Below are 14,552 nucleotides of genomic sequence, written 5' to 3' on the forward strand. Positions count from 1 at the left end.
TAAAGCGGGCAGGGGAATATGTCTGTCTTATTTATTCACTGCTATATATCCAGTGCTTGGCACAAAGTAGGCCCTAAATAAATATGATGAGTGAATGAACTCTAGTAAAGATCAATAAAATACATGCTACAATAGCCTTCTAAGAAAATTGTGCTTGTACGTAACTCGTAGTTCTCTGAATTAAAATAATGTAACAGGGGCGCCTGGGTGGCACAACGGTTAAGCGTCTGCCTTCGGCTCAGGGCGTGATCCTGGTGTTATGGGATCGAGCCCCACATCAGGCTCCTCTGCTATGAGCCTGCTTCTTCCTCTCCCACTCCCCCTGCTTGTGTTCCCTCTCTCGCTGGCTGTCTCTATCTCTGTCAAATAAATAAATAAAATCTTTAAAAAAAAAATAAATAAAAAAAAAATAAAATAATTTAACAAACCAATGATAGCATTACTTTATATTTTTCTTGTTGTTACAAGTTTTCACACACAGCATCTCAATTTAAAATTCACAAAACCATACTACCATGTAATCAGCCTAGAAGAACATACATTCAGCCTAGAAGAACCAAGGACTCCTGCCTTTTGGTCAATATTTCCTTCTCTGTATCACTCTTCTGGTAAGATTTAAAATTAGTCAAGTTATAAAGATAAAGCATGTTTTCCAAGAAGCAACTGTACTTTCACAATACTGCACTAAATTTCTAATTTACCCGAAGACGTAAGGTTTGTAACTCTGGGTAAGCTACATCATAATTCAACATTAAAAACTAACCTAGGGGCGCCTGGGTGGCACAGCGGTTAAGCGTCTGCCTTCGGCTCAGGGCGTGATCCCGGTGTTATGGGATCGAGCCCCACATCAGGCTCCTCCACTATGAGCCTGCTTCTTCCTCTCCCACTCCCCCTGCTTGTGTTCCCTCTCTCCCTGGCTGTCTCTATCTCTGTAGAATAAATAAATAAAATCTTTAAAAAAAAAAAAACTAACCTAAGACCAAAAGAAGTATGCAACAGTAACTAACAGGATTGTATGCTTAAGGAACAAAAGTGACCTTGTGCCTCAAAGAGGGAACCAGATATTTAACATTCAGACATTCCTCTGCTGAGCTATTAACACAAACTGGTTGCACTGGCAGAGATCCTGATTTTTCAGAGCTCGAACAAGTTATGCCCCATGAATCTAACCTTAAACCAGAACAAACAGGAAAGGGAAAAAACTGCCATAAACTGAAGGCACTCTAAAAGTCCATGAATGTATTTCAAAATGTGACTTTGCTTAGAAAATCCAGTTTGGGTGTGATTTATTTCAAGAGGTATTTTCAAAAACATATACTTACTAATGGCAAACAGTGACGTTTTCTTTGAATTTCAAATTTATTATAGAATCCTGTCCCTTTGTGGAATAAAGTATTTGGGATTTGAATTCAATTCATTCACCCATGTTCCAGGCCAACATTTTGCTAAATAGGATATATGATCAGGTTTCAAATAAACAAAAGAAAAAAAACCAATTTCATAAAGTCTATACTACACAGCTCATTTTCCCATATGATGGCATCCAAAACATTTAATGTTGGAACACTGTGTGCTATCCTTATTAATACACTGATGACAGCACGAATCCACTGTCAACAGAGAAGTCACCAGCATGTCTGGGACAAAGGAAAAAAATCTAGACAATGAGAGGTAAAGGCTCAGAGATACTCCTCAACTGAGTCACTAAGACTCAAAGAGGTATAGTTTCCAACCATGTCCAGTATTCATTTTACACCTGAAAATGAAAATAAGAAGTATGGGACTGACTAGAAAGGTTTCTTGCTCGTTAAAAAAAAATATTATGAAAATGAAGCAAATTTCAAAGACAGTGGAGGACCAGAAAGTCACAAAACATTTCTGCCCCATCTTCTTAATCTCAAGTCATTCTTCTGCACAGTAATTTTCTCATTTTTAAGATCCTACCACCAACCTTGCTGATCGGGCAACGGAGATCTTCAAAGGAATAAAAAACAAAGGCCTTTTTGATCACAGGATCACTCCTTGGCTCCTGGACTGAAAAAGAGCTCCTGTTGGGCTTTCTAGAGGAGCTTCAGTGCTACAGACTGAAGCTCAATCACCCTACTAAAATGAGAAATTCTGGATGGTGCATGTACTTCCCCTTTACTCTTTAAAGCTAAACACAGCTTGTGTAAGAATTCTCTCCACATGTTACCTGTCAGACTTCCCCTCTGGAAGCTGAGCTGTATCACCTGAAAAAGTTATCTTTCTCACTAGAAGAAACAGAGTAAACAAGCCAACTGTAAAGTCTTATCATCTAAGCCCTAGTGCTAAGGCAAACAACACCATCACCATTTAGAAAAACTTCCATAGTGCATTATGATTCAGCTTTAAGCACTTCAAGTTGTGCTCAAACAAGTGACTGAATGGCCACATACCTAAAATTCATGGTGATAACTTTTTGTCAGGGGCAGATTTTGATCTATGCCGACAACTAGAATTGGCTCATCCCCACAAACCTCTTTGAAAAACCTTAGCGCAAAAGCCCCGGGAGATAAGAAATTAACAGATTCACAGCTGTGAAGAGCCATGGCCTTTCATCACATGGTTAGAACTGCTGTTTCCTCTAAGAACCATCCTGCTTAAGAATGACTGGGTAAACCAGGGAATTAAAAATGAGCTTAAGCAATTTATGGAAATGAATGAGAATGAAAACACATTGGTCCAAAACCTATGGGACACCGCAAAGGCAGTCCTAAGGGGAAAATACATAGCCATCCAAGCCTCACTCAAAAGAATAGAAAAATCTAAAATGCAGTTTTTATATTCTCACCTCAAGAAGCTGGAGCTGGAACAGAAGAACAGTCCTAACCCACGCACAACAAGAAGGCAGGTGATCAAGATCAGAGCAGAGGTCAATGAATTAGAAACCAGGAGCACAGTAGAGCAGATCAACAGAACTAGAAGCTGGTTCTTTGAAAGAATAAATGAGATCAATAAGCCACTGGCCAGACTTATTCAAAAGAATAGAGAAAGGACCCAAATTAATAAAATTATGAATGAAAGGGGAGGTCACGACCAGCACCATTGAAATTGCAAGGATTATTAGAAACTTTTATCAACAGCTATATGCCAAAAAACTAAACAATCTGGAAGAGATGGAGGCCTTCCTGGAAACCTATAAACTACCAAGACTGAAACAGGAAGAAATAGATTTCTTAAATAGGCCAATTAACTATGAAGAAATTGAGTCAGTGATAAACAACCTTCCAAATAATAAAACTCCAGGCCCAGACGGTTTTCCTGGGGAATTCTACCAAACATTCAAAGAAGAAATAATACCTATTCTCCTAAAGCTATTTCAAAAAATAGAAACAGAAGGAAAGCTACCAAACTCATTCTATGAGGCTAATATTACCTTGATCCCCAAACCAGGCAAAGACCCCCTCAAAAAGGAGAATTACAGACCGATTTCTCTAATGAATATGGATGCCAAAATCCTCAACAAGATCCTTGCTAATAGAATCCAACAGTACATTAAAAGGATTATCCATCATGACCAAGTGGGATTCATACCTGGGATGCAAGCATGGTTCAACACTCGCAAATCAATCAATGTGATACATCATATCAACAAGAAAAGACTCAAGAACCATATGATCCTCTCAATTGATGCAGAAAAAGCATTTGACAAAATACAGCATCCTTTCCTGATTAAAACCCTTCAGAGTGTAGGAATAGAGGGTACATTTCTCAATCTCATAAAAGCCATCTATGAAAAGCCTACTGCAAGCATTATTCTCAATGGGGAAAAGCTGAAAGCCTTTCCCTTAAGATCAGGAACACGACAAGGATGCCCACTCTCACCATTATTATTCAACAGAGTACTAGAAGTCTTTGCAACAGCAATCAGACAACAAAAAGGGATAAAAGGTATTCAAATGGGCAAAGAAGTCAAACTGTCTCTCTTCGCAGATGACATGATACACTATATGGAAAACCCAAAAGACTCCACCCCCAAATTACTAGAACTTATAGAACAATTCAGTAATGTGGTGGGATACAAAATCAATGCTCAGAAATCAGTAGCATTTCTATATACGAACAATGAGACTGAAGAAAGAGAAATTAGGGAATCCATTCCATTTACAATAGCACCAAAAATTATATGATATCTCGGAATTAACTTAACCAGAGAGGTAAAGGATCTATATTCTAGAAACTACAAATCACTCTTGAAAGACATTGAAGAAGACACAGAAAGATGGAAAAATATTCCATGCTCATGGATCGGAGGAATAAACATAGTTAAAATACCTATGCTACCCAGAGCAATATACACTTTCAATGACATCCCGATCAAAATACCAATGACATTTTTCAAAGAACTTATCTCCCGGGGATTTTGCACTGACTAACAAATAAATTTGTGTGGAACCAGAAAAGGCCCCCAATCGCCAAGGAATTGCTGAAAAGGAAAAACAAAGCTGGAGGTATCACGTTGCCGGATTTCAAGCTATAATACAAAGCTGTGATCACAAAGACAGCATGGTACTGGCACAAAAACAGACACATAGACCAATGGAGCAGAATAGAGAACCCAGAAATGGACCTTCGGCTCTTTGGGCAACTAATGTTTGACAAAGCAGGAAAAAACATCCAGTGGAAAAAAGACAGTCTCTTCAATAAATGGTGCTGGGAAAATTGGACAGCTATATGCAAAAGAATGAAACTTGACCACTCTCTCACACCATACACAAAGATAAACTCCAATGGATGAAAGACCTCGATGTGAGACAGGAATCCATCAAAATCATAGAGGAGAACATAGGCTGCAACCTCTTTGACATCAGCCACAGCAACTTTTTTCATGACACATCTCCAAAGGCAAGAGAAACAAAAGAAAAAATGAACTTGTGGGACTTCATCAAGATAAAAAGCTTCTGCACAGCCAAGGAAACAGTCAAAAAAAACTAAGAGGCAGCCCGCGGAATGGGAGAAGATATTTGCAAATGACACTACAGATAAAAGATTTATATCCAAGATCTACAAAGAACTTCTCAAACTCAATACACGAGAAACAAATAATCAAATCAATAAATGGGCAGAAGATATGAACAGACACTTTTCCAATGAAGACATACAAATGGCTAACAGACACATGAACAAATGTTCAAAATCATTAGCCATCAGGGAAATTCAAATCAAAACCACACTGAGATACCACCTTACGCCAGTTAGAATGGCAAAAATAGACAAGGCAAGAAACAACAATTGTTGGAGAGGATGTGGAGAAAGGGGATCCCTCCTACATTGTTGGTGGGAATGCAAGTTGGTACAGCCACCTTGGAAAACAGTGTGGAGGTCCCTCGAAAAGTTAAAAATAGAGCTACCCTATGATCCAGCAATCGCACTACTGGGTATTTACCCCAAAGATACAGATGTAGTGAAGAGAAGGGCCGTATGCACCCCAATGTTCATAGCAGCATTGTCCACAATAGCTAAATTGTGGAAGGAGCTGAGATGCCCTTCAATAGACGAACGGATAAAGAAGATATGGCCCATATATACAATGGAATATTACTCAGCCATCAGAAAGAACGATTACCCAACATTTGCAGCAACATGGACAGGACTGGAGGAGATTATGCTAAGTGAAATAAGTCAAGCAGAGAAATACAATTATCATATGGTTTCACTCATTTATGGATCATAAGAAATAGCAGGGAGATCGGTAGGAGAAGGAAGGGAAGAATGAAGGGGGGGTAAACAGAAGGGGTAATGAACCACGAGAGACTATGGACTCTGGGAAACAAACTGAGGGCTTCAGAGGGGAGGGGGGTGGGGGACTGGATAGGCCAGTGATGGGTATTAAGGAGGGCACGTATTGCATGGAGCACTGCGTGTTATACGCAAACAATGAATCACGGAACACTACATCAAAAACTAAGGATGTACTGTATGGTGACTAACATAATAAAAAATTTTAAAAAAAAGATAGAGAACAAACTCAGGGTTGCTGAAGGGAAGTAGGTGGGGGAGGGGCTAGATGAATGATGGGTTTTGAGGGCACTTGTTAAGATGAGCGCTGGGTGTTGTATTTAAGTGATGAATCACTGAATTCTACTCCTGAAACCAGTATTGCACTGTATGTTAACTAACTAGAATGTAAATAAAAATTTGAAGGAAAAAAAAAAAAGAGAAAAAAAAAAAACTGCTGTTTCCTATGTCATGTGGGCACTAAACAAAAGCCTGACCAACACCAACACTTCCATATAAAGAAGCCTCAGGAAGCTACACAGCTCTCTTTAAGAATAAAGAACTACTGGTTCTAAACTCTAAAAGGAAATCCATGAAAGGACAAATTTTATGGTATGTGAACTAGATCCCAATTAAAAAAGAAAGAAACAAACAAACCATTAGGCCTTTGAATACTTTGAAGTGGCTATCCTCTCCATGAACTGATTAGTACTCGGTTTTTTTTCTGGGGCTTGACTTGTCCTTGTCCCATTCTTCAGAGAAGGGGAGAATGTAGGCAAGATCTGGAAACCTTTACAATAGTTTAACAGCAGTCCTGTCATTTCTGACACTCATGAGGATTAAGAATGGTTTTCCAAAAATATATGTTGATGAATTTGCTTACATATCTTAAAATAGTTTTCAACCAACAGTTTGCACAAACTATATAATCTACTTAAATGTGTTAATTATCATACACTGATATAACATATGATTGTTAAAAAAAAATTGTCTTTACTTGATTACAATTCTAGCTCAACTTGTGTTCATCCGATAAACAAAAGTCTTAATCAAGAATGGCTTTACTGGCTTCACAGCGATATTTAAATGAAATGAGTATGCCTAAATTCTTCACAATAGTAAAATATAAAGTAGGACAAAGGCAATTTCCGGCTAATTATAAGATTTAAATTTGTGCCAAATAATTTACACTTGTATTGCCAAAAGAACACAGCATCTGTACAGTTTTTATGTAAATGTACTGAACAGAGAAAAAGTGTGCTCTTTTCCATCTTAGGATACTATTTCTAGATGTTACATAAGGGACAAGCTCCAAAGACACAAAACTGTAAAATTTCACAACGATCATGTTCCACGAATTTATTTTTCAATCACATACATTATAAATACCAAGAGTAATTTCCTATTATCTTGGGAAAAAAGCTACTTACAAGAGAAACATACTTACAAGAGATAGCAGCAAACTGAACAGGTTACCAGCATGGTGATGATAACTCTAAAAAAAACCAAACCAAAACAAAACAAAAAAACCATCATTAGATAACAAGCAAACTAAGGAGACACTGTCAAATGGTTTAAGCTTCCTTCCCAAATTACAAACTGGCAAGGTCTGTGCACCAAGAAAAGGGAACTGAATCTGCTCAAACACCAAGGGACTGCACTTAGAAGTTTAAGTAAGTAATTAACATTTGTATTTGAAGGGGTAGTATTGAGGCCACAGCCAAACCCATCTACAACTGAACACAAAAGACTGCAGTGACAATTAGTTTTGACATCCAAGAAACTACCTATCTGGTAATTTTCTCTGCAACTAAATGACACTATACTTGTAGAAATTTAACTTTCTAGGAGCGCCTGGCTGGCTCAGTTGGGACAGCGTGCGACTCTTGATCTCAGGGTCATGAGTTCAAGCCCCATGATGGGGAGAGAGATTACTAAAAATAAACTTTAAAAAAAAAAAGTCAGAACTCCATCGATTTACAATGAAAAGATGATGCTTACATAGACAGAAGATAGATAAATATCTATGTTATCTTCCCAATACTGACCTCTCCCATCTCTATTCCTGTCCGAAAAATAGTTAAATCTGGATCTCTGATCAGCTGAATCTCAACATTTAAAAAACTGAATTCATGGTATCTCCTCTTCCCATTTCTCCTTCCAAAGGCTCTTCTTCCCAATTCTCTCCGCCCCAGAAGCAGCTCTGTCACTTCCACCCATCCGAGCCACTCCTCAAATCTGTCATCGTTTTGTTCACGCCTCCTCTGCACCCTTAGTCACCAAATGCTAGCAGATTCAAAACTTTCTTCCTTCCCTTTCATCCTACCACAATCACCTCACAGTCATCTTTCTAAAATAATTCTTTCATCACATCACTCTGCAGCTGAACACCTTTCAATGCTCTCCATCCTCCATAGGAGTAATTTCCAAAGAGGGCGTCTCCACACCCCACAGATTAAGGAAGACCATCTCCTACAATGCAAGTAGCAAATATCAGAATTCCTGTTTATACTTATTTTCAATTCATCCTTTAGAAGTTATGTGTGTGTGCATGTACTTTCTGTGGTCAATACTGGCACATCCATTCATTCATTCAGCAGATTTTCAATGTGTGTCCAGTATGTACCAGGCTCTGGGGAAAAAAGAGTAAATAAAACGGATGAAAACCTGGGCCACGGTGAAGTTTACATGATTGGGGGGGGGGGTAGAGCGACGGGACAGATAACAAACAAGCTGAACATTAAACAAGAACTATTTACTTAGGAACCATTAGTATGCCAGGTGGTCAGTAAGTGCTAATGCAGAAAAATAAAGCAGGAAAAGAGGATAAGGGTGTACATGGGTTGGAGGCTGTCCTTGCAATTTTAATGAAGGCAGTCAGGAAAGGGCTTGCTGAGGACGTGGCAAGAGAGTCAAGGCCTGAAGGTGAGGGAGTGTTCCTGACAGGGGGAAGAGCAAATGCAAAGGCTCTATGGTACCAGGAGTTAAAAGAGGACAGAAAGAAAACAGAGGCCCATGTAGCTGAGCAGAGCCAGGCGAGCCTAGTAAGAAGTGAGGTCAGGGAAGGGGAGAACATAGACCAGAATTGGAAACACCTTTAAAATAGTTCAAGGGTAGTTCTGCCACTTCTGATGCTCAGGAGGATAAAGAGCAGGGTCCTGGCAGCTTCCAAAGGAAAAGGGAAGCTCTTTGGAGGTATCTGAGGACAGGACTGACAAAATCTGATTCAGATTCTAAGAGGACCTCTCAGCAGAGAAGAAACAAACTGGGGGGAAGAGAGACAAAGGGAAAAGCTGAGAAACCAGTCTGGGGCGGGGTGAATTGCAATAATCCATGGACCAGGCTGGTAGCAGCAGAAGCAGTGAGAACTGGTCAGACTCTGGATATATTGTGAAGGCAACTTCTTCGAAATACCTAACTTATACATTATGCTTATAATACATAAATAAGTATGCATGGGAGTTTGTGCTACAAAATTCTGACAGCTGCGTAATAAAAATGTTTGATTTTTGAAGAGCTACACAATCAAGTCCAGCTCCTTGTCTGTAACCAGTTCCCTTCGCTCATCCTCACCACTGTCCACTTTCAAACAGCCACCTTCCACTCCCCAAAACAGGTGGCCTCACTGTCCCCCCAAACACATCAAGTTTACTATTCTCCATTCCCAGCTTTTGCTCATTTTCCTCCTTTCCTCTGCCTCAATTTGGAAGCCCTCTGTCTTCTATCTTCCCCAAAGACCACCTCAGAGAGCCGAAACTGCTGAGGCTCTGTGTTTCTTGCTTACTACGTTCATATCTAAAGCCCCTCATTAAAATATCACCTCCAGCCTGGCCGGCTAAGTAGGAAGAAGAGTGTGGGACTCCTGAATCTCCAGGGTCATGAGTTCAAGCCCTACACTGGAGATAGAGATTACTTAAATAAATAAATAAACTTAAACAAAAATAAATAAAATATCTCCTCCAAATAGGCCACTTAGCTGTTGCATGCTGAAGTGTTTGAGGTGAAGTGTCATGATGAATGCAATTTACTTTCAAACGGTTTAGCAAAATTTTATGTGTACTTACACACATACACACACTCACACATATTCATAGATACAAAGCAAATATGAGTATGTTAACAATTATTATATATAAGTGATGGAATACAGTACTCTTACTATTCTTTCTGCCTTTCTGTACGTCTGAAACTGTTCTGTATGCTTGAAAAAACTGGAGCTGACTGAACTCCCTGTGAGCTAGCTCCATCCCCTCCCCCACATCTACCCCTAAAGGAGCCACCGAGAAAAAAAACGGAAGATTTTAGAGCATCTGTGGATTCCTAAAGAGAGGGAAATCATGAAAAACATGAAAAGTCAGGAAAGCTGATTCCAAACACAAACTTGTTTTTATTTGGCCCATTTTCAGTTGTAGAAAAGAATGAGAGCAATGGGTTTGCTTTAGGTTACACAGAGATTTTTCTGCATTCTGATGCGTGTGTGATAAAGGAGCAGAAGGCTAGCTGAGGACAAAGCACAAGCTGACACCCTGCAGCTTCCCCCACCCCCCCAACTCCTGGATGGGATATGTGTGACAATCTTCCAGGAAGCTCCCAACTATCTTAAAGGTAATGCCTTGCTGGGGGGTGGGGGGGGGAGAACAACTTTAACTTGACAGAGGCAAGGCCTCTGGTATCTTGTAGGTCCTCTTTAGCATATGAAAGTTCTTTTGAAATCTCCCTTTTCCTTACCTCCCCCAATTCCCAAGTATATAACCAGCCACCCCTCATAATCCCGCTGCAGCAGCTCTTTCTGCCCACAGGTCCTGTCCCCGCGCTTTAATAAAACTACATTTTTACACCAAAGACATCTCAAGAATTGTTTCTTGGCCATCGACTCTGGACCCCACCCCACTCCGGACCCCACCCCACCGAACTTTACCTATATTCCAAAACCACATCGCATGGGTCTTGCAGGGAAAAGGATTTAACATCGAAGTCTCTCTTCTTCCCTTGCCACATAGCACCTTTACTTAACTCCTTAATGAAGATTTTTTTTTTAAAGATGTTATTTATTTATTTGACAAAGAGAGAGAGACAGCCAGCGAGAGAGGGAACACAAGCAGGGGGAGTGGGAGAGAAGAAGCAGGCTTCCCAGCAGAGCAGGGAGCCCAACACAGGGCTCGATCCCAGGACCCTGGGATCACACCCTGAGCTGAAGGCAGACGCTTACCGGATGAGCCACCCAGGGGCCCCATTAATGAAGATGTTTTTAATCTTTCAAATCAGAAATGCTCTCATTAAAAATTAACCTAGTCCTTGAAGCAATTAAGCTCCTTCATGTATTAAAAAACAAACTCTTTTGCAGCCTTTCAGGAGATAAAGGGGAACTAGTACTAATTCAATACTAAAATTTCCTTCCATTTTACAATGAGGAAACGAGAACAGTGAAAAGTTAACTGAATTGTCCAAGGTCACAAGCATCATCCAGCTAGCAGCAGTGTTCCTCAAAGTGTAATACAGTAACTTCTGGTAGACACTGTGTTTCAAGAACTGCTCAATCCTGCCAAGAGCAGGAAATACAAGGATTGGGGTGGAGGCTGTGAATTAGACCCAGATAACCCATCACTACCAGGTCAAACCTGAATCTTGACACTAGAGCTAGAAACTGAGTAGTCCATATACTATAGGAGACATTTCATTACCCTGGATAACAGCAGTGGCATCAAGTCCCAAGGCTGGGCATGGTGGGTCCCAAATGGGGGTCTTTAAGAAAGGAGTAGTCAGTGTTACAAGTGCATTAATAAACGCTTTTTTGAGTATTTAGACTGTTAAGGCAGACGGTAGGGTAATCAAATAGTTGAAGACAGAAACACAACAAAGAGGGGCGCCTGGGTGGCTCAGTCGTTAAGCGTCTGCCTTCAGCTCAGGGCGTGATCCCAGCGATCTGGGATCGAGCCCCGCATCAGGCCCTTCTGCTGGAAGCCTGCTTCTTCCTCTCCCACTCCCCCTGCTTGTGTTCCCTCTCTCACTGGCTGTCTCTCTCTCTCTGTCAAATAAATAAATAAAATCTTAAAAAAAAAAAAAAAAAAGAAAAGAAACACAACAAAGAAGTACTTTGTTGTTCTCTAACTCCAGTAGGAGAAACAGGTCTAAGAAATTAAATTTGGTTAATACAAACTGTTTCAATAATCCTAGAATTCCAACACTCTGCATCATTTATTATAGTCTGGAAAGATGACCCTCTGTAACTGATGTTATCGGGGCGGGGGAGAGGGAGGGGAAACCCAATGCTACCAAATGATAGAAATTCATCTACCATTTTTCCTTTTTAAACAAAGTATGAATTACTTTCAAGCTAGATAGAAATACCAAGTCTAATACAAGTTTATTCCAGACAGCAAAAGGGATTTGGGTCGCAAAATATTAAGGAAGTAATAGCATTTTCTTTCCCTTAATAAAGGCAATAGAATTATCCACTCGACGGGTATTTACTGAATACCTACTATGCATGCAAAGCACCGGAAAGCCACCAATTTGTTTCAAAGAATAAAGCAAGAGATGGTGCTTTGGCCAAGCTCTGACTTCAGCCTAAGTTTCATTCCACATGATCCTGGGCTGAGAAAAAATGACTAAAAGGCAAAAGAGGAACCAGAAAGAGGGTGTTCAAAGCGCTTTTGAAGACAAGGCTCTATCTCAGACTACAGTAGAAAAGATATACTTACAACATAGGTAAAGGTCTATTTAACAAAAAAGTCCAGGGGAAGAGTCTTGGTCAATCATTCTAAGAAGTTGGTACACTCACATACAAGTGCAGGAGCGCCCTCCAAAAGGTATGACGCAGGAGTTTCTCAACAATACCTCCCGCTCTTCGGTAATTAATCTCGCTTTAGATCAGGCCCTAACTACCTGGTGCCCACTAGATGCAAGGCCTGGGCTCCACACTACTGCACAGGCTTGTGTCCCGTGCAACTGCGACAATACGTGAGGCACAGAGGGCAATTTTTGTTTTATCTGATCCTTTCCTTTAAAGTTTAGGCCTCATCTGAGTGGAGGGCAAGGCTAAAGGGGTGAAAGTCGTCTAGGGACAAACCACTACTTCTCCAGTCGGTATAAACCAATGTCCAATGCACCCTGCCCAGAGAGGCCGGTGATGAGAAAAAAAAATCCCCCTGTAACCCCTTCCCAAGGAGGGTCCGTCGGGAGTCACCCTCCTCACCCTCGGACCGGGGAATCCTGAAGCTGCGCGGTAAAGAAGTCGGGGGGCTGCAGGACGTCGGGGCCTGACTCTGGAGTGCGGGGCCGCGCCGCAAGGTCTCTGACCGGTGCAGGTCGCCCCCCTCCCCCGCCCGGTCCGGCGGGTTCTCACCGCGCGTTCTTCCCAAGGCGAGCCTGGCGCACTTACCCCCGGTTGGGACCCTTAGGGATGAACCAGGGCACGCAGAAGCCGACGAAGCCCCAGAACACGCTCATCACGATGAGAGGCACCGTGAGGCCGTTATACGCCATGGTCGCCGCCGGAGATACCAGCCCCTGCCCAGCCGCCTCACTTCGGTCCCACCCGGAAGTGTCAACACCGGGCCGCGTGACCAGCGCGCGCAGAGACCCGCCTCCCGCGCCCCACGTGACCCGCGCGCCGGACTCCGCCCCTCCCTAAATCCCGTGTACTTTACCTATGGACCCTAGTTTCAGCGCAATAGCCCTGTGTCCTTAACTCGAATTACCACCTGATTTCTTTCTTCACTAAGCAGAATGGATTCCTGGATTAAAAGGGAAGTTGGACCAATAACCTTTAACAACCTGTACCAACTCTTCAAAAACATAATTCCAAACTTTCACCTGGCCGGTAATATAGGAAACTAGATGGTCATCTTTGTGTTGGCACTGCTCCCCCAAAACAGCCTAAGCAAACATTTTACTAAGTTCCAGTCCAAGCGCTGCCTTCTCCAAGACCTATTTTATTATGTTAGCGTGTCTCTTGTGGACGTTTATCTTAACCAACCTTCTACTGGGGGCAAACTCAAGGACAGCCACTGTTTAACAGATCACTGCTCCTCAGGACTCAGGAGTACTTACACATAGGAGGTGCTCAATAAACACCTGTAACTGAGCTAATCAAGAAAGGGTGAGGTCAGCCAGAACTAAGACAAAAATGTCTACTCCTTCTATTTTTTTCTTAGTTTGTTTTTAACTGTGGCTAAATATACATAAAATTCACCATCTTAGCCATGAAGTGTAAAGTCCAGTAGGATTAAGTATATTCACATTGTTGTATATCCAATCTCCAGAACTTTTTCATACCCATGGAACAACTCCCCATTCTCCCTTCCCCCAGCCCCTGGCAAACCCCATCCTACCTTCCGTTAAGTTTGACTACTCTAGATACCTGATATAAGTGGAATCATACAATAGTTTTCTTTTTGTGACTGCCTTGATTCACTTAGCATAATATCCTCAAGCTTGATCCACGTTGTAGCATGTGTCAGAATTTCCTTCCTTTTTAAAGCTGAATAACATTCTACTGTATGTATATGCCACATTTTGTTTCTCCATTCATCCGAAGAGAGATATTTGAGTTGCTTCCATTTTTTAGCTATTGTGGATTTTTTCCTGTCTTTTAAATAAAGGCAAGTATTTTAAGTTGATCCCATTAAGTCTAACTTTTGCCTCACCTTCCTGGCAACTTCTTTAAAAACCAGGTGTTGGGGAGCACGGGGATGTGCCTGCTCAGACATCAGTGTTGTATAAATCTTTTTCATCCTTTGTGAAATGAGAAAATTCCCTAATCTTGGTATTATAGTTTGGGCTAGTACTGGCCAATAGCTCCCTCTATCAGT

The 14,552-nt window shown here is 41.2% G+C and overlaps 1 protein-coding gene across 1 annotated transcript in view; it reads right to left on the reverse strand.

The window, feature by feature from the left end:
• Positions 1-13,299, reverse strand: part of ATP6V0E1 (ATPase H+ transporting V0 subunit e1) — a 34,967-nt gene extending 21,668 nt beyond the window's left edge. The window contains exons 1-2 of the mRNA XM_002916922.4: positions 13,121-13,299; positions 7,187-7,234 (exon numbers count right to left, since the gene is read on the reverse strand). Of these exons, the coding sequence (XP_002916968.1) occupies positions 7,187-7,234; positions 13,121-13,224 (152 nt within the window). The 5' untranslated portion in view covers positions 13,225-13,299. The remainder of the gene's footprint in view (positions 1-7,186; positions 7,235-13,120) is intronic.
• Positions 13,300-14,552: the final 1,253 nt, after the last annotated feature.

The sequence above is a fragment of the Ailuropoda melanoleuca genome, chromosome 3, assembly GCF_002007445.2.
Source record: "Ailuropoda melanoleuca isolate Jingjing chromosome 3, ASM200744v2, whole genome shotgun sequence".
Taxonomy (NCBI): domain Eukaryota; kingdom Metazoa; phylum Chordata; class Mammalia; order Carnivora; family Ursidae; genus Ailuropoda; species Ailuropoda melanoleuca.